Genomic DNA, 25,478 nt, shown 5'->3' with positions numbered 1-25,478 from the left:
GAGGTTGGATGGGGGCTAGCTTGAAGGTTGAATGTAGTAAAAGGTTTATGGATGGAGGATATGACAAAGGATGGACTGTAGAGAAAGTAAGGTTTGTATTGTCCAAAGTATGTGTGGATACTTTGCCCCTATCCTTATCAAGATTGAAAGGAAGGTGGATGGATTAGAAAGGATGGGAGACAATGGGTACACATCGATATAGTTGATAGGTAAATGAAGCTTGCCCCCAAGTGTCAAGTGCAACTGGATTTAGGAGATTAATGTATGACACTTGTTTGCCAAGTTTTCATCATGGCACTTTCCCAAGGCACCTGTTTGCAAGGTTTTTATCATTGAATGAATTTTATTTTTTTTACATTTTTACAATTTTTCAATGTTTTTCTTTTTCTTTTTGGGATAGGATGAAAGAAGGTAGATGAGGAGGGCACATAAGGAGTTAGATAAAGGATAGGGGGATTGGGAAGATAGTAGATGGGAGATGCAAGTGGGCAAAGGATTCAAGCATTTGTCTTCATGGGAGGGGGAGCACATCCAAGATAACTGTTGGATGTTAGTAGGAACCTAGAGGATTGGAAGGTGAGCTTCTTTAAAGGAGAGAGCTGTGTAGTTTGGGATGAGAAAGAATGCTGCCGATGGGAATGAAGTGGAAGGTAGGTTGGATAGAGGATAGGTGGATTACGCAAAGGCATGGATTAGAGGGATGTGATCATAGATGGAGGTTAGATGGAAAACATGTGGATGAAAGGATGTGATAGTGGCATTATGGGGAAATGTTGTTACGACCAAAATTGGCACACGTTGTGGTGGGTATTTAGGTGAGGGTGTTGTGATGATGGATTTTGGGGCATAAGGATGTAAAATGGATGTTGGAGATAATGGAGGACTTATGAGAGTGGATTGTTTGGTATATGGACCCAAATTGGATGCAGAAGATGGAAGATGCTTGGATGGAGGATGTGGGGATTTAGGACTAGAGGAAGCTTTTGGAGCAAAAGATTTGATGTTGATTCAAGTTTTGTGTTTGGATGCATTGCTTCTTTGTTCTTTGGGATCCACGTGGTTTTTCCATTTGCTTTTTGCTTGGTAGGCCTCATGGCCTTTTGGATTTATTTGGATTTGAGATTGTATTTTTCTATGCTTTTGCGTGTCATTTTATTGTGGCATGATGATCCTTGGACTTTTGTGGATTTCCTACTATGGCATCCAAATTGTTTCCAAAGGTAATAGTATGGTGAGTGAGGACGAATCATTTGGATAGTGCATAGGAGGGATGGAGAAAATGTGTTGGAAATGGAAAAGGATTTGTGCATTGGTTGATCCTAATTGGGGATTGCAAGGGATGGATGGGTAAAATGTGGGAGGATGAATTTTGGGACCTAAAATGGATGGGGGAGATGAAGGAATGGGTTTTGAAACATAAGGGCCTAAAATGGATTTAGTAGATGGAGGACATGTACAATGGGGTGGTGGAATAATGACAATTGTTTTGAATCAATAGAATGGAGGAGGGGAGAAAGTAATGAACATTTTGGAGTGATGGGAGGCACCTATTGTGGGCTTTGAAGAAGCTTCGTTTGGATGGACAAAGGTTGTACTAACATTTTTGGATTGTGCGCCTTGAGTAAGCAAGGTCCTTGCAATCGTGGATTTTCTTGGACATGGACGAGCTCCAATATCCCTTGCTTATGAAGGCCTAGACATTTGCCTTAATAGTTCATGTTCTTGAGCATGCAGATGGAAACAAGATATTGGTTGGTTTGGAAACAAGACACAAATCCGTTTTGAGATGGAGGGGGATTGGTTGTAAATAGTTTCTATTCCTTTATAGTGAGAAGACCACCATAGGTAAAGTAAATGGGACCTTGATAGGATGATTAAGGGATTGTTTGCATAAGTGGTGGTAAGGGATCGTGGAAGGGATTAGATGGCATATTAGGATCTTGATTTGGAAGGGGAGATGTTTTGACATGCTTTGGACATAGCTCGACTTTGGTTGGAGTGCAATGGGGGAGAAGGGTTTATTGGACTCCTTGGATTGAGTAGATGGAGAAATGGGGGATTTAGATTAGGTAGATGAAGAAATGGTGGTTTCATGTTGGGATTGGGAGGAAACAATTTTTATGGGTTAGACGGTATTAATATTTTGGAAGGTAATGACAAGTGTTGGGTAGGGAATGGCCTCGTTAATAACATATGTAGATGGTGCGAGATTGGTGGGGTGGCATGACTCCACATCTTCATGGTTTTGGACTAGTAACTAGAGGTACTTTGAAAAGAATGATTTGGATGGTTTAGGATTAAATAGAGGATTAGATGTATGTATGGGTGGATAATGGGATAAGGAATTTGGATAAGGATTGGAGGTGATTAGGACTTCACAGAAAGAATGATTTGAATGGTTTAGGATTAAATAGAGAATTAGATGTATGTATGGGTGGATAATGGGATAAGGAATTTGGATAAGGATTGGAGACGATTGGGACTTCATAGAAAGATGAGTGTTGGGATATGGATAGGAGATAGAAAGAATTTTCCTTGTCATAGGTGTCATAAGGATGACCAATAGTTATGCATGTAAGCACATTCAGGTAGCTTATGTTAGCTAATTCTTGGTCAAAGGGCATTTGATCATGGATGGGAGAGTGGAAGCTTGACAAAAGATTGCTAGCAATGATGTAATCAAGAGGATTAATTTTGTACTCGTCTTGATTGATTGTGATATGTTGCTTGGTGTGTCTTTTGTTTGTTAAGTTCTCTTTGGATGACCCTTGATGCTCCATTGGCATAAGGATACAAAGACTAATCTTCTTGTGGCATTCTTCTATTTGGATCTTCATTCTTCTATCTATCGTATTTATGTTATGTTGTAAATGTGCTTTTGCATTGTCTTTTGGGAATGATGCAAGTGTTGAGGCATTTTTGGTCTCTTCCATGTTGACCCAAAAGCCCTTTGTTACTTCCTATGTGCTCTTCCTCTTTTGTACTCGTAATTCCATTGCATTTGGGGGATGACGTTAACTCAAAACAATCATATTGATATACATTATTTATCTTATGTGCATACTGACCCCAGATCTTTGGAATCCTTATGTGCTCTTGCATTCTTGTGTTTGTATGTGATATTGCCTCGACTTGCCTATGTTGGGGGCGTTTCGCTATTGCGTTGGCTTGTCTTTGAATGTATACTACCTTAAAGGAAATTACTCCCAGTTGGTGTACGCAATTACTTTAAGGTGGGGGCATATATTCCTCTATGTGTTTCACTTTGTGCAGAAGTCATGAGATTGATTGTACACTTTGACCATACACCATGAACTTGGTTGTGCTATTGCAACACCCTTTTGTAGCATTCTATCAAGACTTTACTAGTCTTAGAGGCAATGCTTTGTGTGTTTGTAACATTACTCCTAGTATCTAAGGATCTTACTAGTCATAGATGTCATGCCTTCTCTTTGTGGATATGACTCCTAATGAGAAGCCGCAAATCTTACTAGTCCTAGATGCCATACTTTATGTTGTGTATGCTCCATGTGTGACACCAATGTTAATCATATTCCTCACTTTGTACATGCCTTTTATCTTGATATTGCAGATTGATAAGATCCTAAGTCTTGGGGGCTACACCTTGCCAAGCTTAGAGGCATCTTGTCTCTTCAATGTCTTGATGAAAGAATTTTTGATTTCTCCATACTTTATCAAGAGTATGAGTGTAAGTTCATACTCCCGCTAAAATGGGAGCTAAATGTAGTATCGTAAAGTTTATAGCTTTACAATTTCACACTAAGTTTGGACCCACTTTGGTGGTTGTGCCTAATTTATGCCTAATTGTGCTTAGTTTCAGGACTGTGTCCATAAACTTGGTGCATTCCAGTATTCGCAACCTTTTTTGTGGCTTGTTTTGCCAAGACTAGGGCGTTGGGCACCTCTATCCAAGTAATTAGAGCTCAACTTTTGAAGAATGAAAGTTGGCTTTGCAAATAGCAAGAATTTACCTACCCTTTCAGCCTTCATTGAAAATTAAATCCCTTTCAGCCTTCAGTGAAAATTAAATTTGAAAAGGTGCAAGTTGCATATAAATACAACTTACTCTCTCATTTCATACTTCTATCCTCTAAGTCTTCTTAATGGATTCCAAGCACAATCAATTATAGGTCTACATTCAAGGAGCAAGACATTAAAGCATACAATGTAGTTATAGCTATCATGATCAACCACATTGTGTTTCTCCATGATGACAGCATGCACCAACATGTTGCAAGACTTCAATCTATCAACATCAAGCCTTGCGTGAGACTTCATGCCAAGGGTTTCATACTTGAGGTAACGTTTGTCATTCAACATTTCCATCATTGTTTGGTCTCTATCCTACCTAGGACACTCTTTTTCATCATCATAGCTATTGTGGAGGTGGGAAAACTAATATGGGGTTTCACTTAGGCAAGCCCCTGTACAACACAACCCTTCTTCCCTATTTTTGTGCATGCAAGCTTACATTCAACAATGAAAGTGGTACAAGAGCGTAGAGAAAATTGTTATAGGCTGCGACAAATTTCAAACAAGGAAAAAACCCTGGACTATATCACTAGGCGCCCTTGTCCCACTGTTCTAGACTGAACTTCTGGGAGGTAGCATTTCAGAGCCTCCTGACTACATTCTTGCTCACCTCTATTAGTTTCGAACACTTTCAGACTAGGGTTCCCAAAACTCATGTTTGATGCTTTTTGCTCCAATTTTCAGATCCAGGTTTCTCTCCGTATCTCTCCTATAGATCTAGCCTACTATATTTGTCATCTTTTTTGTAATTTACTATTATTAACCCTAGATCTCTTACACACACACTTCACAATCTCAATTGAATTGCAACAAAGGAACATAATTCAAGCGCTTAGCTCTCCTTTCAGGACTATAGCTAAGCCTATTTGTGTTCCAATGCTATGACATGGAAACTTGAGATCTTAGTTTGCATCTGTAGGCCTAGTATCTCATTTCCATCCTTATCAGTAACATATTCCATAAAGGAGATGCTTGATCAATTTTAAATTTTTTGTTTGCATCAATATCCATTGAACTTGAAGTTGTGCACATTTCAAATAGACTGCAATTTGATTTTGCTATTAACTTGGTTCAAGGTTTTGGAAATATAAGTCGTCGACTTTGGCTTTACACTTATACACATACTAAGTGTAGCATGTTTATTGTGAGGTTGGATTAGAGCAATAGACTCCAGCTAAATGTCCTAAAAACCCCAGCCCTAGTTTTCCTTAGACTTTGAGAAGGTACCCTTGTTTATTTTATAATGGTGGATGATGTGAAGAAGGATTTAGATGAGAGTGATTTGAGTAATTGTATGAGAAGGCCAAGTGCCTAGAGCTCACTACTTGGTTACAAAAGAAGTCTCACTGACTTACAAAAATGGATTATACAAATCCAATGTATAATCACCCAATATTGCAGCTTTTAATATTGTATAATCACCCAATATTGTAATAAGACTCATATAAGTATGAGGTCATGTAGATCATTTAGGAAGTAACTACATGATTAAAAGCTGCAATATTGGGTGATTATACATTTCTTAAATGCAACCTTACAATATGTATAAACTAATGAAAGTTCAAAAAAAGCACCAAAAAACATTATAACAAACATTGAAACTTGCTTCTTTTTACTAAAAAAATAAACTTCAAAAAATTCATCAAAAACTTGAATTTTTTTGTTAAAAAACTAAAGAATCGGTTAAAATGCTTACCTTAGATGATTAGATCTACTTTGTGCAAGTTATAATCATTGCAAGATGTTTGAAGCAAAATGAAAATAGAGATAAAATGAACAATGTGCTGAATATTGTATAGGAAATTATTATCAGCGCCAAGACTTCTAATTGTCTGATGGGCAATAAACAAAAGAAATGTTATAATTAGCACATTTAAAATGACAAAAAAGGAAAACTAACAAAAAATTCATAAACCACATGAACTAGTAAAGCTCTCACAGCATTTTCAATTTCAATTAAAAAGTTCACTTGAGTTATGGAGGTTGAGGTTATCGAAAAGATGAAACCTCTTTTAAGAAAATTTTAAACTAGGTTCTCAATATGGATGGAGAGGATTAAGGTTAATGTTTTAGCAACACAGAAATCTGAAACAAAATACACAGAATTTATCCTGGGAAAACCCTCCACTTGAAGGTGAAAAACCCAGCCTGCTCAAAAATGAACTTTATTATATCTCTGAAAATGAATACAACTGTTGATAGTTTCAGATTACTATCAATCTCAATAAGATAAGTTTGATTCTCCACAAATCAATCTTGACAATGAAGTCAAATGATACATCTCTTGTACATTCTATAAACCTTCGTAAGTCTGAAAATTCAGAACACAGAAAACATATAATATATCTGATTTGACAGACTACATACACAATATTCTCAACTTGCTGCTAGACAAACGAGAGAAGCCAGCAATATATATCTATCCATCTGCCGAAGAAGAAAAGCAAAGAATATAAAGAATCGGAATTGCAAGTGAAGAGACACCACGAAGGAATAAGAAAAGACACCAACAATTACATCTTCACTGACAGCCATATGGACATGAAGAGTCACCAACAGCCACAACTACACCGACAGCCACATAGACATGAAGAGTCACCAGCAGAGAAGTGAAGAGACTCCATGGTGGAGAGGAAGAGTCACCAATAAGGAAGTGAAGAGACTCCACGGTGGAGAGGAATTAGATATTATCTTAGATCTCTATCGCAGCTATAAATCTTCAACAATTAGGACTATTTTTCAGTAGATAGATTGAATAACTCGTTGATATGAATGTTATATGTCGGATCAACCTCCAACTATGCCTTTGAACCCCTCACATTAGCACAGCGGTGGAAAGAGTACCCAGTTGTGCTTGGACTTCAAGTAGTTTAGCTTTAACCATTCTAAAGATTTTCTCTTGTTGGTTGGGATTTGTAAGAAAATTTCCCAATCAATTACGAAATGCTATAGTTCTTCCATATTTTTTTTCCACTTTTAGAACTCAGTCGTTGAGACCATGCACTTTTTTATCTACAAAGTGCAGTTGGTTGGACTTTATGTTCATAAAAATGTTATGCTCGCTTTTGGTACTCCAAAAAAGCAAATCTTGATTGAACCCATATTTGCTCAATGGATACAATCTGCTCATGGTAAGACCTTATATGGTTTTGAAGTACTCTTATCTTCAGCAAATGATCCAGCATTCAATGCTAGCAAAATCTTATGGTTACCCGGTTGGTTGAGTGCTATTAACAATAATAAAAATTCACTGTTCTTAACAATTGGTGCCAGAGACTTTTTGGTTCATCATGCTATTGCTCTAGGTTTGCATACAACTACATTGATTTAAGTAAGATTCGGATTTGTTTTGATCTGCATTGAAAATGGTTCTAAAGGATCCTCCACGATTTCCAAAGAAAATTGACTATTCGATGTAGGGTTGGTCCGAATCATTACAGGAGGCTCGTCATTCATTTGAATATTTTATGTCCCAGTATCTAGCCGAATGTTGATCTTTATCCTTACTCTTTCTGAGCAAAGGAGTTCTATCCATTGGCAGATAGGTTTCATCCATTCGATAATAGGATGTATCCTTTCGATAATAGCTTTTGCCCAATCAGATGTAGAATTCAAAATCCATTCGCCAATAGGTCTCCAAAAAGAAGAAACTTTTGTTGGATTACCAAGAGGTAATTCATTTTTTGTTCCATACATCAATAAAAAAACTAGTTGTTTTGTTGTCAGTGTCAGTAGATTGTGAGGTAGATTCATACCAAGGTCTCAAGCGAAAAGGATATACAATCTTGATTTGAATGCCTTCTTTTAGGTAGTCTTTAATCCAATCTTTGGGCACATTGATGTCTATCAATTCATATCCATCGTAATTGCATTTTATATAAAATTCCCTATTCAAATTGGACCAGGGTTTCTAAGACAACTCTAGTTCCAAAATTAGTAGAGACCTCGTTTGGGCTGTTAGGTAAAGAGGGGGAAGGGGTGATGCGATGTCCACAATCATTGGATGATGAGGCCCTAATGATTGGTGAGATTCCAAGACCAACTTGGATATGGGGATTGGTGGGAGAGCTATGTTGGATGAAACCAAGTTAGCAACTTTGGAAGACAAGCAAAAAAGAAGGGAGTGGTTCTGGTTGGATAAAAGATTAGAGAGAATGAGAAGGACATAGGGCCCTGGCTTGAGAAGCACTGTGATTAGACAAACCATTAACATTTGGAGGCATATCTTGGTTTTCATTCTTTCTTCTTTACACTATATCAATGATTTCTTGCAATGGTGCAATAGCTGGACAAGGATCCCTTGCACAAGGGAGAACAGGAGAGCTATAATGAGCAGGAATGGACAAATTTGGAGAATTGTTTGACGATGTGGCAATAGCCAATCCCATGTACATCAAAGAGCTGTTCCTTGTTGTTGGATTCCCAAAACATGAAAAACAAGATTGTACGTGGGAGTAGTTTTAGGAGAATTCAAAGAAAACATATCAAGACAAAAACACAACCATAGAGATGGGATGGAAGGTCACCAACCCAGATTTAGCTTCAAGAGTGGTTCATGCAAGAAGGCTAGGAACTGGTTAGAGGTAGATGAATGCACGCTAACATTATTTCTACTCAATACAAGATCAAGAATGCCTTGGCAAAGATTTAAGGCACACGGGGAATAGTGTGGCTACAAATGGCAAGGCACTTAGAAGTAAATTAAACATTTCCAATGCATTTACAAATGCAATGGGTGAAGCACAAGTTATAATACGTTTCCTTATAAAGACTATGATGGGTTATGATGGTTGCAAAAGCCACTTGTATACATAAAGAAAACAGAATATAATTGAATTAAATATTTATGTTAGCCAATCCTATCTAAACTCTTACAAAAAGTTATAAAAAAATTGCTTAGTTTGAAAATATATAAATTAGCATATCAATCATCATTGCAAAAAATTATCTAACCACTATAAGGTCAGAAATGCCTCCTCTGCAATCTCCAATGTACAATTTTCCACTCACTTTAGTGACCATTATGGAGAACTTTAGGACTCATTTTCTCTATTTCCTGACTCTTCCCTATCACTAAACTGATTTACAATCATCCCTAGGCCTCTATAGATCCCTTTTAACTACCCTAGAAGTATAGGATTAAAATTCAAAAAAGTACACTAAGAAAACCTCATGTCTTGGAAACCTATGCAATTCAAAAACCAGTCTCCTTTCACATTTGGAATTTGAAATTTTACTAATGAATATAACCTTAATTCTCAAATGCTCTAATACATTTTCTAATGGTCATCTTGATCAATTAGATCCTTTATGACATCCATTTCCCTTTGCCCTACATCACTTGCACACACCAATCTAGATAAAATTCAATCTAGGATTTTAATTCCTCTTATATGCAAATCTCTGTAGACATAACTGCCACAACACATAGGGTTACACACACCCAAATTTATCAAAGGCTACAATTGAAGGTTGCAACATGCCACCGAAGGGACTAACTAATGCAGTCTCCTAAATAGCCAAACCCTTTTGTCTGTCCCATGCAACATCAAAGAAATATAACAGATGATCAAGTACATTTTTGGGTAGGATACAGGTGGAACAGAAATCAGGACATTGAAGCAAGCAAACCCTGAAAATTGGACACTAGACCTAAGATAGGAACACCCCAATTGCACAAGTGACCTACGGGAGTGTTTGCAAAACTTCTGGTCAGGAGCACTCCAGCAGCACAAATGTCAATCTGAAGTGCCCATCTTGAGCATTAATGTCCCTTATGATTCCAAATAGATGAAAATTTCCAACATCCATCTTCTAGTCTACCTTAGTTCATTCCCACAATTAGATCTAAGCTTCAGTCACTTCCAAGGATGCATTAGGCTAGTTCATGTCCCAGTTCTTGTATTGGTTTAGTTTGAATCGAACAGTCTAAGTGTATTTGTGTTTAATGTTACAATATCAAAGTACATTTGAGATTGTTTGTTAAATTTAGACTAATACATTAAAAGAAAAACCTAGTTGATAGTTTACTTTGTTAGTGCACATTATTTAAACTGGGGTTTCAAAATTGTTTTTCAACCACTACTAAACTTCAATCATATGCATGTTTGCATACATAATTAAAAAAGATTCATTTAGTACAAATAGTTTTCTGAAATTGCCAACCTGCAACTTTTGGGAATAGAAAGTGCTGCTGATTTCATATCTGTTTGCAGTCGATCCATCAAACTCTCTTTTGTTATGCGATATATCACATTCCCTGGGAAAGAAAGGAAGATAAGATAAGGCGGCAGCACTTAGTCATTAAGTAAACATTTTTTAAAGTTGAAAGCCTTATCTTTAGCACTTTCTAAGAACAAATCATGCAACAATAGGATGACATCTCAACACCAGTACTTAATCCCCTTTATCTGGAAGCAATTAGGGAGCCAAATCCAAATGCAGAAAACATTAACTAAAAGACAGGTTTCTGGTTTATTTGTTTACAACCACAAAGAACCAAAAGGTTATTCTATTTGTTCATTAGATAATTGAACAATGAATTTCATTCTCATTTTAGGTTACCAATGTAGGCTTGAACAATAGATGACTCTCATCTGTTCATGGTTTTTAGAATAAGAATGCTCCCTAAGATTCAGTGGGGGCACCAGAAGATAAGTTAGACCCAACAAATCACAATCATATTTCACATTTTTTTTATATATATTCTAGAATGATTATGTCATATTCACATGTTCATGCAATGGACTAATATACTGAAGTTGTTCAGCTATAAATCTAACCATGAATTTGACCAAAAAACCCCTGTCAAAGTAAGATTATCAGTCTAATTTGTAAATCTCACGACTTACACATTAGCACATGTTCCCATGAAACCAACCAGGCTAGCATTCTTGGATAAGTGCGTATTATTATGATCATAGTAATATTAACCTAGAAAACTCCACAGTTAGCTGCAGCTCTTAGATAGGGTTGTTCAGATTTGAACAAGGAAAGCCTATTTTGGGGGAAAAAAGTTCAGGAAAACTGCAGATTATTGATTAACCCATAAGTTTTTCCTAGTTTCTTCAAAAAAATTGTCCCCCTTTGCCTATAAAGCCTGGGCTTTTCATTTACATCTCAGTTTTTCAAATTTTTACTCCAGAATCAAACCCGTTTCAAATCATAAGTGAACAGTTGAGTAGGTGATTAGGGTTGTTAGCAAATTAAGGTACACCTTAGGCATCGTTCTTTTTAGTTTTTTACATTCTTGTAAATCTTCAAACTGCTACAGAAAGTAGGTAAGGCTTGCAAAGGATATTTGTAGTGACCCTCTTGTTTGCATCCTTGATATGTGGATCAAGGCATTGTTTCTCCGACTATGTGTCAATGGATGCATAGGTCATCTTTGTGTATGTGCTTCTTGTTGTGAATGGCTAACGGTTGTTCAGCTTCACCATTTTCTTTATGACTTATGTTCTTGCTCTGCTTGGTATGTTGGATCACCCGCATGTTCGAGATGTTCCTCGACATGTCAGTTGTCGGTGTTCTGCAAGAAGATGCATGGTTTAATTTAATGCTTCAGTTCATTGATATGTGAAATATTAGTCAAATGTGGATTAAATACAATTATGTTTTATGGCATTTAATCCATTCAGTTATATGTTTATATGATGATGTACCTCGTTGGGTATTTATGATATGATGTGCTCTGGCTATATATATACATTGAGTAGGTACCCTTGACATGTGCTTTAAGTGGTTATTGTTGGAGTACAATGAACACTGAGACGGGGAGGGGGGGAGAGGAAGGGTAAATCAGTGTTCATACACAATTTCTCACTTTTAAATGTTTTTCAAACTTTGACAAACTTTGAGCAATATGAAACAAATAGAATAGACAGCAGAATAAACAAAACATGCACAAGAATATGAAATGATAATATGTCCTGAGTGGAAACCCTCCTAGGGAATAAAACCACTCAAAATTGCCTCACTGGCTATTTTGTATGTCTCACTAACAATGTTATCTCACTGATAGAATTTTCAATGCTTCACTGGCTTTACAACATTTTCACAATTACTTTGTTTCATTCACAAAGTATCATCTATGGTTCATTCAAGTCCATTCTCTGATCTGGCATCACCTAAGATTTAGAGAAATAAGTCCAAATAAGACACAATAGTGTGTATATTTTGTATACACAATACTGTGAAATATTTCTACAATTGCAATTTGTCAAAGCACAGAATGTGCTATCAAGATACAGAATAAAGATCAATACAATGCCTCACAATCTGAGAATGATATATCTTTTTCTGTTCAATACACTGAAGAATGAATTCAAGAAAGTACATATAGTGTTTTGCATTTTCAAACTGAAACAAAAGTTCCATCCTTAACCGCTCTCTTTAACAAGTACTAGAACGATAATGATACTGCTCAATGCCTTAACAACATAATGTTTTGCTGTTATACACCATGAGATATGAATGGTAAGTGAAACAATGTTAACAAACCCTAAAGTAGTCTCAACAAGGTTCACTGTTACATTGACATAAAACAAAAACAGAAAATGATAACCATAGTCTAGGGTTCCAAAAACTGCCAAAGGATAATGATGCTGTAATAACCTATTTACACAAACTTCTGAAGATTAACAAATGTATGACTCAAAACCCTGACTAAGATTTTTACTCAACAAGACCAATACAGATGCTTTGGTTACTGCTATAAACAGAAAGATTTGTATAAGCAGATAATACAGTAAACCAAGGACTTTACACTTTAACAGTGAACGATATTGTACAATGAACAAACTGTATAACAATGAACCAAAAATAAACGCTTGGTATACACACTAACCATTATGCATTCTATTCTTAACAGCAATACCAGACATTTGACTAACAAAATATATTAATGGTAAAACAAATCTTTTTCTCAAATAGATGAAGAACAAACAGAGGTTAAAGGAACAAAAACACCTTGTTGAATATGAAAGTCGATATAACTGTCCATGCTGCCTGCTTCACTCTGTCAAGAAACCTAAATGTCCATGCCGCCTGCTTCACATTGCTGAAAAACCTCATAGCTGAAAGTGGGTTCAAACCCTAACTACTGTGCCCTAGCCCAAGCTTGAGGGCTTTCAAAAAGAAATACAAAATGACTTTTATTACACTTCATTTCATTGCCTTTGATATTATAAAATGCCAGTAATATGTCATGTCCCACTCACCAAATATTTCGGTGGGAAATAATAAACCAATATTATTAGAATATTTAATTATATTTTAGTCACCTATATTTAGTTCCTTGTTTAATGGTCATTTAGCTTTTTAGTTAATTAGCTTTTAAGCTTTATTTAGCATTTAGCTTTTTCTTTTTAATTATTAGCTTTTAAGCTTAATTTAGCTTTTAGCTCTTTAATCTTTTACTTTAACGTTATGTTCTAATTATAGAACATCGTCTTGTAACCTCTATATATACGTGTGTATATTGTTCAATGTAATCATCCGATTATTGAATCATTCATTCAATTTATTTTTCATGGTATCAGAGCATGGAAATTAAAAATTTCGAAAATTTTTATTATTAAAATTTTTCGAAGTTTTTTTTTTTTAAGAGATTTTTTTAGCTTCCTGGGCAGTTTTTTTTTTTGCAAGTTGACAATTTTCCTAGGGTTTTTGCAATTTTCGACTAGAGTTTTGACCCTTATGTTCAAGTCGAAATTTTATTTTGGTTGCAGATTCTTGGTGGGTTTTTCGAGAGCTCAACTGGGTCATTGTCAGATTTTTCTGGGTGCATCGTTTTCCGTGCCTCAATTTTTGAGCCATCAAATCTGTATTCTGTTTTCAGATTCTTGGTGGGTTTTTCGAGAGCTTTTTTGGGTTGGTCTCAGATTTTTTTGGGTGCCTCGTTTTCCGTGCCTCGATTTTTGTGCCAGCAAATTTGCCTTGGAATTCAAAAACAGTTCACAATTTCTGCTACTTTTGTAGACGTTGGGATTTTTGCTGTTTTTTTTGGCACCATTTATGCTGTTTTAAGTGTGCAGAAAATTTTAATTTTTTGGGTTTCTTCCAAACCTCGAAATTCATGCCTCGGAATTCGTGCCAAAATTCTCCTATAGGATTTCAGTTTTTTCAGCAGCTGTTTCTATTCTGATTTTTTTTAAACTCAAATTCTTTTGTCTCTTGCTTTCACTTAGTTGACCTCGATTTCCGTGATGGCATCATTAACCAACATCATGTTGGAACACAGTCGGAAGTTAAACGGCCGCAACTACAACACCTGGAAACAGCGTATGCTTACCATCTTTGAGTACCGTTGCTTTGATCAGCTTGTTTTGGGCAAGGAATCTCGTCCTACAACAGCAGGTGATGATCAAGACAAACATGATGTGAAGAATCGAGAGGCTCTCATGCTTATCAAACTCTTCGTCACAGATGATCAACTCCCACAGGTGCCTTCAGGTAAAACAGCAAAAGAGATCTGGGATCTTTTGAAGGATCTTCATGAAACATCCGACAAGAGCCGAGTTTTCTTTCTGAAGAATATGTTGTTTTCTATCATGATGGATGAGAAGTCATCTATCTAGGCACATCTTACGAAGATCAAGGACATTCGTGATCAATTAGAAGCTATAGGCCGAACCATGGTGGAAGAGGATATGGTAGTGATCACGCTGAAAAGCCTTCCCAGATCCTACAAGCATTTCATTGATACGCTCAATATCTCCTCTACTAGTGTTGATTTGAAGTTTCTTGATCTTTGCAACAAGCTGCTCCAACAGGATTGATGGAAGCAGTAGTTTGGAAGCGGCGCTAGTTCATCCACTGAACAGGCTTTCATAGCCTCAGCTTCACACAAGTACAAGGGTAAAGCTCCGTCCTTCCAGTAGAAAGGACAAGGTCAAGGTCAACCTCAGCAGTCTTCCAAAAAGAAGAGCTTACAGTGTTCCTACTGTCATATATATGGCCATTTGGTGAAAGATTGTCAAAAATTGATAGCATCCCAGCAATCCAAACAGGGAGGGTCCAAGCAGAAAGCCAATTCTGCCACGCATCTTGATCAGAAGGAATCTGCCTTCTATGCGTTCATGGCCCAAACCTCCTCTGATGATGTTCAATCATCAACCTAGTACATTGACTCTGGAGCCTCTTGACATTTCACACATCGTCGGGATTGGTTTACAAAGTACATCCCTTTCATTGATTCAATGATCTTTGGTGGAGGTGAAGAGTATACTGTTGTCGGCAAGGGCAACGTTCAGATTTCATCTGGTGGGAGGGATTTAATATTCCTCAATGTATACTTTGTACCTGGTATGAAGCTCAATTTACTGTCAATCATTCAGATTATGCAACATTCACCACAGCTGGATGTCGTCTTCGAGTTGCACAAGTGCAACATTGTTGACAGGGAGACTCGCACTACAGTTGCAGTTGGTATTGAGGATCATGGTCTTTATAGACTTGTTGATTCTACTAGTTCTCAGGAGCTCGCCATGGCAACTAGGAGTACTTCCATCAGCACTCTTTGGCATCAGCAATATGGGCATCTCAATGTCCACTATCTCTCTCAGTTGGTTCGAGAGGATCTAGTCATAGGATTACCTAAGATTCAAACTTAGAATCATGGAGTTTGCGGAGCGTGTCAAGCTGGAAAGCAACATAGGACTCCATTTTCAGATGGAGATGCTTGGAGAGCATCCAAGGTCTTGCAACTCGTTCATGCAGACATTTGTGGTCCCATGAACACTCCATCAGTTACTGGATGCAAGTATTTTCTATTATTTGTTGATGATTTCAGCAGACACATGTGGGTTTATTTTCTTAAGCAAAAATCAGAGGTGTTCATCATGTTTCAAATGTTTAAGGCCTTAGTGGAAAAAGAGTCTAGCTGTTAGATAGTCACTCTTTGGTCCGACAATGGAGGGGAATTTTGTTCTACAGAGTTCACCAACTTTTGTGCATCACATGGCATTAAGCATCAGCTTACCACACCTTACACCCCACAGCAGAACGGTGTTGTTGAGCGCAGGAACCGTACAGTCACTGAGATGGCTCGGTCTATGTTGGAGCATAGAAATGTTCCAAAACACTTTTGGGCGGAAGCGGTCTTCACTGCAGTCTACCTTCTGAACCGGTCTCCCACAAAGGTCGTTAAGAAGATGACTCCAGAGGAAGCTTGGTCTGGCAAGAAGCCCAAAATCAGTCATTTGAAAGTTTTTGGCTCTACAACTTACGTTTGGATTCCAGATGCCACGCGCACCAAACTGGATCCAAAGAGTCAAAAATTGATGTTCATCGGCTACAGTGACAACCACAAGGCATATCGGCTGGTTGATATAGACACTAATCACCTCATATTCAGTCGAGATGTAGTATTTGATGAAGAAAGAAGGCCTTTTCAGCCTTCCTCTCCTGATTTGAGCATTGAGGATCACCCTCCAAAGGCTGTAAGTATGGGTGTTCGTCTTCCCTTAGCTCCACTTGATGGGAGGGATTTAGTTGACTCTAAAGTTGTGGGGTCTCCCAGGCATGACATTGCACCCCCTGACTTTCCTCAAGATCTTCTCGATCTACATCCAGAGGAGCTTGCTCCAGATATTCCAAGTACTCTTCATCCTGCAGCAGATGTTGGTACTTCTACTCTCCAGCCTAAGTGGTGGGCCAAGACCATTGGTGATCTTCATAATGATGAGCTCATTGAGGGTAGATCCGTTAGAGATAAGAGCCAACAACGCACAGTTAATTTTGCTCTTATGGCCAACATTCACGGTATTTATGAGCCTCAAACATATACAGAGGCTAAAGGTGTACCTGAATGGGAAAAGGCTATGGCAGCAGAGCAACATAGTCTTCTGAAAAACAACACTTGGGTATTGTCTGATCATCCTCCAGGAAAGAAGCCCATTGGCTGCAAATGGGTGTTTAAAGTCAAGTATAAAGATGATGGAAGTCTTGATAAGTACAAGGCTCGGTTGGTGGCAAAAGGGTTTTCACAGAAGGAGGGCATCGACTATGAAGAGACATTTGCTCCCACAGCCAAGATGAGTACCATTAGGCTTGTCCTCGCTCTCTCAACTCAATTTGGATGGAAAGTCCATCAAATGGACGTCAAGAGTGCCTTTCTCAATGGTGATTTGCAGGAAGAAGTCTACATGACGCAGCCTCCAGGTTTCAAGGTTGCCAGTAAGGAACACCAGGTATGTAGACTAGTCAAAGCACTCTATGGCCTCAAACAGGCTCCTCGTGCATGGTACATCAAAATTGATAAGTACTTGATTGATCAAGGCTTTCAGAGGAGTCCTTCAGATCCCAATTTGTATGTCAAACATACTAGTGATGATATTCTATTTCTAGTAGTCTATGTTGATGATCTCATCATTACTGGCAATGCAGCACATCTGATCATGCAGGTCAAACAGAATTTGTATCAACATTTTGATATGACAGATTTGGGACTTCTCCATTATTGTCTCGGTGTAGAGGTTTGGTAGATTGATAGCCACACATTCATTTCTCAGTCAAAGTATGCCAAGAGCCTACTAGATAAGTTTCGAATGCAAGATTGTAAACTTGCATCTACACCTATGGAGATAGGGCTCAAATTATCAGCCAAATCAGATTCACCTGTAGTGGATGAGTCTTCATTCAGGCAACTCATGGGCAGCCTCATCTATCTCACCGCCACTAGACCTGACATCGGTTATGCTGTGAGCTATATTTCTCGCTTCATGTCAGCTCCAAAAGTTGAACATTGGGTTGCAGCGAAGCATGTGCTTAGATATGTGAAGGGCACTCCTGATTTTGGCATTCTATACAGTAGAAGCAAAGATCCTAGGCTGGTTGGTTTTACAGACTCAGATTGGGTAGGTTGTGTTGATGACAGAAAGTCAACTTCTGGGTATGTTTTCAGCTTGGGTACAGGTGCAATCACATGGACCAGCAAGAAGCAACAGGCAATAGCTCTTTCCTCGACCGAAGCAAAGTATCAGGGAACTGTTAAGGCAGCATGTGAGGCAATTTGGCTACGTAGGATGCTTGCAGACATGCAAATGTCTCAACCAGGACCTACTCCCTTGTTTTGTGATAATCAAGGGGTTCTAAAATTAGCCAAAAATCCAGTCTTCCATGAGCGGACAAAGCATGTGGAGCTTCATTGTCATTTCATCCGCCAGCATGTTGAAGATGGATCAGTGATACTGTAGTACATTCCTACAAAAGATCAAACTGCAGATATCCTCACCAAGTCCTTGAGCCTGGCAAAGTTTCTCAAATTTTAGAGGGCAGCTTGGTGTGATAGATAGCATGACCATTAAGGGAGGGTATTAGAATATTTAATTATATTTTAGTCACCTATATTTAGTTCCTTGTTTAATGGTCATTTAGCTTTTTAGTTAATTAGCTTTTAAGCTTTATTTAGCATTTAGCTTTTTCTTTTTAATTAATTAGCTTTTAAGCTTAATTTAGCTTTTAGCTCTTTAATCTTTTACTTTAACGTTATGTTCTAATTATAGAACATCGTCTTGTAACCTCTATATATACGTGTGTATATCGTTCAATGTAATCATCCGATTATTGAATCATTCATTCAATTTATTTTTCAAATATGCCCGCTAAGTCCTTGTCAGTGGGGATAAATATTATAACATGTTACCTAGTCACTTAGGTGACTTAACCACTTAACCATCACCACTTAACCATCACCTAGTGACTTAGTCACAACCATATATGCACAATTTTGCCAAGGACACATGAAACCAAAAGTGATATTTAAGTGCATAAGTAGAAAGTGCACCATACTAACATGAAACTTTGACTGAGATGCTAAACAATGTCCAAGAGGGGCAACAGTTATAGCCTTATAGGTATAAGGTTATTAACTTATTTCTCCACCTAGCTCCACATGTCTAAGTTATTCCCCAACAATGGTTATTTTGAAGATGTCACATTAGCCTGCCTATTATATTATCCAATTGTACTCAAATTGAGTATGGTATTTGTCATACTTGACTAGAAGTTAACCCAGATCCGAATAGGTGGCAATTTCAGAGTCTGTTTCTGTTGTGAATACACATAAATGTCTGACTTACTATTTTCGTTTAATTTTATGTTTTCCGTAAAATAATTGGAAAAGCATGCTTTATGGGATTAAATCGTAAATTTAAATGTTAGATATTAATTTCAGTTATATTTTAATGTCTTATGTGACTTGGGTGAAAATCAGGGTAAAATTCAATTAAATGAAATGGAAATAAATTATATTATTTTATTTCCGAAGGTTGGGAATGCCTATTTATATTCAATTTAGTCGTATTTGATAGAAGATTTAAATTGATTTTTGCAGAATGTCGTATATGTACTCAAATTGTATTTTGAAAAGAAATGGAAAATAAAATAAATGAAAATAGAAAATAAAAATGGAAGAAAGGGGTCAAAAGACAAATAGAAGGCTTTTATTTTTCATTATTTATTGTTTTGGGAAATTCTCTCCAAACCTTCCTCCAAGCAAAATTTGAAAATTGAATTGTGTTAGCAAATGTGAATGGAATTGGATGGGATTCAAAATGGATGGGATAGGAATTGGATCGTGCTTGCGTGTGTGGGATGTTGACTCCCCTAGATTGGTAAATTGCAGGTTTACATGTGTTTTTGTGTGCATTCAAATTGAGGTTATATGTTTGTACGTGGGCACCATATAGTCAAACCTAGGAAGGATTTTGAATATTGTTAAGTGAATTGACTGTTGGCTATCATATGTTCTATGTCAGCCAAGTACCTTGAAAGCTGCTGAAAAATATTCTTTGTTAACTTGGTCATCATTCCAATCTTGGAGGACCTTTAAAAACTTCGAAGTTTCAGCATCCAATTGCGTGAGTGGCACTATGGCCAAACTTGCACCTAGCAAATATCTTTGATCTTGTAAGTGGCTTTAATCATATCTGATTTTTAATATTGTTTAAATAATCAAAGTGAATTTTGATAGCTGCAATATATTTAAGAAATTATATTTTGTCATCGGCATTTGAGGGTTTCATCCGTTATTCTAGTTTTACTTAAAGAGTTTATGTTATCAGAATTGAATGTTGTTAAGTCTTCTACTGTTATTCCAATATTGTAAAAAAAATACAAAACAAAAATTACAAAATTGTTAAAAAGTATCAGAAAGGTCATTATAATGGTCTAGAGTCTAGACAACTTTTGAATATTTAATTTATACTTATAGTTCTCAATTAAGAATTGTGCAACAAGGAAGAGTAATAAAAAATGGTGTAGGATGGTTGCAACCCCTTGTTTTCTTCATATTAACAACAAAGTACATAAAAAAAAAAATTTAAATTTAAAATTTTAGTATCAAAATTAGACTTTCCATTATTTGAAAATTTGCAAATTTATATGGTCTGAAATGTAAATTGTTGTTCACATCCCTCTATGGACTCTCACGCTACTCAATAGCTAAGTACCACCCCTTGAAAATTAGAAATTTAAATTATTTTCAATATCTCAACTCTCAAGGACTTTAACATTCTCTTCTTTTTTGTTTGGATGATTATTTTATGTAAGCCATTGTTGTGAACATCTTACAGAAATTTCACTATATCACTCACCCCACCCATAGATGTATCTGTAGTTTATGCCTCTCAGTCTAAATTACTAATAAAGAATAGAAACTCTATATTCATCGTAGTGATTAATGCATTTGATCAATGTCCCATGGATCAGAATAGAAACTCTATATGCAATTATTGTAATGATCAATACATTTGATCAATCTCTTATAGACATTACTAAAATTCGAATCGTGTCTTCCATTTAGATTTCTTCTCGGAAGTTGTTAGAATATTTAATCTTTACTTAGCTTAGGTTTATTTTTATTTAATTTAGGATATTCCTTTGGAATTCCTACATGTAATTTGTCCTCTAGTACATGTGTGAGGACAAGTCATTTCTTTTATTTTCCTTTATTAAGGAATATTAGATTTCCTCCATAAGAGGATGTGAACACATGGCACACACATTTTATGAATGGTGGCATTCATAGATTTGGAGTTACTTTGTAACTCCTCTCCTCATCTCTATTTAAGAGATGCCTCCTCTCTCATTTCTTCTTAATGACAATATTGTAAAGAGCTTCTTGCTCTCTCTCTCTCTCTTTCATTTCCTTTCATGGTATCAGAGCAGGTTTCTAATCCTTGTTTTAAGTTAACATTGATGAAGGTTACCATTCAGTGGAGTTCACCTTGTTGGAGGCATTCTTGAGAGGAGAAGAAGTTCTTTTACTAATATTTTCTATTGTGCAGGTTTTGGTTTCAAATTTTAACTTTTTTTTCAAACTTGTTAACAAGTTTGCCTACAGGTTTAATCTCCTATTCTAGTTAGTTTTTTATTAAAAAGGGCTTTGGAAGGCTTGCCGCCAAAGTTCCTTCTTTCTAGTTCAAATTTAATTATTTTAAAGTTTTGGAAGGCTTGCCGCCAAAACTCCGGTGCTAACTTCTTTTCCTGCATATTTTAGATTTCATATTCATTTAGTTTGGAAGCTTTACCGCCAAACTTAGTCTTCTAAATTAATGCAGATATAATCTATTCTTTATCAGTTTATTCCAAACCTTCTCTGTATTTAAGCATATTGAAAATTTAAAATCTAAAATCATTTTCAAAGTAAAATCTAAATCTCCATCCATCAACTCTAAAATCAAAATTTTTTTTTAACTGTTAAAAGCGGCATTTGAATAGCTGAATAATTCCACTTTTTAGATTTCCTCAAGTTATCTTCAATTCTGTTTATCTGTATCAGCTTAAGCAGAGGTCTGCTAAAGAATTTACAGTTTTTTTTAAACACTGTATTCATTTTTTGAATCTCATCATCAAGAATTATTTCAATATATTTGTAGGTTGAGTCCTGATTTATCCAGTAAGAGTTCAAAACTCTTAGTCCGCCAAAGCTTACGACCAGCTCGCTCCTCTACCACAGATCTCAAGTTGCGCTGGAATTTGAGCTGTGTAATACCTTGGTTGGTTGGTTTACCATAAACAATACCTTTAGGAACAGGCCTTTTCCTACCGCCACGTCTGACTCTCACACGGTAAATGACTTTCACTGTATTCATATTCCCAGCACCTAAACTCCAAATCTATTGGTAATTCTCAAAAATTCCTAATATATCAATACGAGTTCGAATCCACTTGCCGGGACCGATAACTTGTAACGGTACTTTCCAGCACCTCATCCTCTGCAAACTTTGGAATCTCTTGGCCACGGAAAAGCCACAGTCCCTTCACCTTGAATGGAGGATCTTGGCCAATGATAAGCATCTTCCCAAATGCATACTTGCGTGCAAGATCCATACGTTGCAAGAATCCTGTAACTTTGTTCAATGTAACAAATGAAACAGTATTCTCGTCATTGTATTTGTATTCACAAAACCACAAGGAGTATCCTTCTGGATCATACATATCCCAAAAACCTTTGATAGCAATCTCACGGAAGTTGGTTTTTGTGTTTGAGTAAAGTTGGTTTTTGTGTTTGAATCACCACAGTGGTGGAGCGCAAAAATAAACAGATATCAACTAACCCCTTGTCATAAGTTCTCTCCTTGCAATCTCGAGCTGTTTTCATTGACACTGTGCGCTGCAAAATTATCATAACTGTAACGTTGCTTATTCCCTGCAAACTTATTATTCCCTGCAAACTTATCATAACGTTTCTGTCACCTGTGCCTCTGCATTTTCTACAAATCAGTAACGCCTCTGCCTTTCATTTGAGGCGTTTCTTCATATTAATAAGTTCTTTTCTTATTAATCCATACATTAAAACGTTTATACATATTTTTAATATATATAAAAAGTTTTTTTCAAAAGTTTTTAAAACAAAAAAAAAAACAATTTTTTTAATTATATAAACCTTGTTTATATAAATAGTTTTTCTAATTAAAAATTTAAAGTTGTTTTAATATAGTTTGTTTAACTAAAATTTAAGTTTTTAAAATTTATTATTACAAATTTTTATTTTATTCTTCTTTCATAAATATTTTTAAATATTTTGTTATTTAAAAAAAAATAAAATAAAATAAAATAACAAAATTTTGTTAATCAAATTTGATTAGTTTTTTAATCAAGGAGGTTAAATTTTTTTTTATTTTTTATCCAAGAGGGCATTTTTTTCAATATTAAGCATAATTTGTTCATTATTTTGCTATCATGTCTACATTAATTCCAGAAATTAAATTAAATAGTTCCAATTATCATTCTTGGAAAACTCATATCTCGTTTATTTTTCGTTTCAAACACCTTTTGGATGTTGCGACTGATAAGACATTTGAACCCGCTACATCTGCTCCTCAAGCCGACCTAGATAGATGGAAGGCTCAAAATGAGGAAGCACTTGGTTTAATTGGTATTTCAATGGTTCCTGATTTGTATGTTTTAATTGGAAATTGTACAAAAGCGCATGAAGCTTGGGAAATTTTAAAAACTACTTATGATAGCTCAAATGAATCCCGAAAAATTCAACTTCAAGATCAACTTGAAGATCTAAGGTATACGGATTTTAAAACTATGGATGAATTCTTATTAAAATTTGATTCTGTTAATAGTCAATTAACTGGTTTAGGAGTTACTCTTGCTGATTTACGTTTAATTCATCTCATTCTCAAAAAATGTCTTCCTCGTCAATTTCAACAATTTATTACGAATATTCATGCTCAACTTGCTATTCCTAGCTTAGCTACTCAATTAACATATGATATTTTTCGTAATTTATTGCGTCAAGAGGAAGCTAAATTAATTCAATTTGGTACTCTTAAAAGTAGTGAACATGCTTTTATGTCTAAAAATCAAAATCATAATAATACTTTTAGATCCAATAATAATAAACATAATCATAATTATAATAATAATCATAATAATAATCACAAATCTTCTAATTATCAATCTCATTCTAAATCCTATCATAATAATAATCATAATAATAATCACAATAATCAAAGGAATAATTCTCAAACAAGACCCCATTGCACATATTGTGGGAAAGATGGACATATTACTAATAATTGTTTTAAGAAACAAAATGGTAAAAAGCCCATGAATCAAAATAATCAAAATAATCAACATAAATCTCATTATAAGAAGGGTAATAATAATAATGGTAATTCATCTCGTCATGCATTTACATGTACTTATAATGTTTCTCAACCACTTGAGTGGATTATTGATTCTGGTGCATCTCAACATGTTACTTCTCATAAAGAATGTTTTGAATCTTTGCATCCTGATACTTCTAATATTCCTGTTCAATTAGCTAATAATCATAGTTGTAAAGTTGAAGCTATTGGTGATGTGAATGTTCCTAATGGGAAATTACATGATGTTCTTTATGTTCCTGAATTAAAATCAAATTTGATTTCAGTTCCTAAACTTTGTCAAGATTATAAGATTAACTTTTATAGGGGCGTATGTTATATCATTGATCCAAACACTAATCATGTTATTGCTACTGCTAAAATGGATAGTGATAACTTATTCAAGTTCTATGAATTTGCTCCTCCAAAGTATTCTTTGCTTACTACTGTTGATTTTACTATATGGCATGAAAGACTTGGCCATCTCAATTCTGATTATATTTCATTAATGCAAAAAGCAAATATGGTTGATGGATTGCCTACTATTGTTCCTTCTCAAATTGTTTGCAATGGTTGCATGAGTGGTAAGATGCATAGGGAACCCTTTCCTCATGGTCAATCTTGGAGGGCATACACTAAATTGCACCTCGTTCATAGTGATCTCTTGGGTCCCATGGAGAATCCCTCCATCCAAGGTTCAAGGTATGCACTTACCTTTGTTGATGATTTTTCCAGGAGAACATGGATATATTTCCTTCATAGTAAGGATCAAGTGCTTGATGTTTTTACTGAATTTCATATGTTTGTAGAAAGGCAATCTGGTTCTAAAATTAAGATTCTCCGTACTGACAATGGAAGAGAATATGTCAATAATGCATTTAATGCTTATTTAAAATCTTTTGGAATTAAACATGAGCTTACCGTTCCTTATACACCACAACAAAATGGTGTGGCAGAACGGAAGCATAGGACAATTGTTGAAATGGCTAGATGTTTATTGCATGCTAAAAATATGGATTACAAGTTTTGGGCTGAAGCTATGGCTTGTGCAACATATTTAATTAATAGAACACCTACCAAAGCCTTAAAGGATAAAACTCCTGAAGAAGCTTGGTCTGGTAGAAAGCCTAATTTGCAGAATTTAAGAATTTTTGGTTCCATAGCTTATGTTCACAAACCTAAGGAGAAAAGAAAAAAATTAGATGCTAAATCTTCTCCTTTTATTTTTGTTGGTTATGATGAAAATACTAAAGGTTATAGAGTTTACAATCCTATTACTAACAAGGTAAAAGTTGCAAGAGATGTTTGTATTGCAGAAAA

The 25,478-nt window shown here is 35.9% G+C and overlaps 1 protein-coding gene and 1 long non-coding RNA gene across 4 annotated transcripts in view; one reads left to right on the top strand and one right to left on the bottom strand.

Annotated features, from left to right (window-relative positions):
- The window catches only part of LOC131051799 (putative uncharacterized protein YDL057W), a 101,648-nt gene that overhangs the window by 17,861 nt on the left and 58,309 nt on the right, over window positions 1-25,478 (bottom strand). For 2 of the 3 annotated variants that reach the window (XM_057986409.2, XM_057986407.2), the window contains exon 6: window positions 10,219-10,312. In XM_057986409.2, the coding sequence (XP_057842392.1) occupies window positions 10,219-10,312 (94 nt within the window). Of the gene's footprint in view, window positions 1-5,749; window positions 5,886-10,218; window positions 10,313-25,478 lie in introns of all 3 variants that reach the window. The other variant, XM_057986408.2, reaches the window with a different exon arrangement.
- The window catches only part of LOC131051800 (uncharacterized), a 101,146-nt gene that overhangs the window by 20,575 nt on the left and 55,093 nt on the right, over window positions 1-25,478 (top strand). The window contains exon 2 of the long non-coding RNA XR_009107209.2: window positions 19,812-19,962. This is a non-coding gene — a long non-coding RNA (uncharacterized LOC131051800). The remainder of the gene's footprint in view (window positions 1-19,811; window positions 19,963-25,478) is intronic.

The sequence above is a fragment of the Cryptomeria japonica genome, chromosome 1 (genome assembly GCF_030272615.1).
Source record: "Cryptomeria japonica chromosome 1, Sugi_1.0, whole genome shotgun sequence".
NCBI classification, from domain to species: Eukaryota; Viridiplantae; Streptophyta; class Pinopsida; order Cupressales; family Cupressaceae; genus Cryptomeria; species Cryptomeria japonica.
The sequence above is the reverse complement of the archived record's forward strand: the minus strand, read 5'-3'. Positions and strand labels throughout refer to the sequence as shown.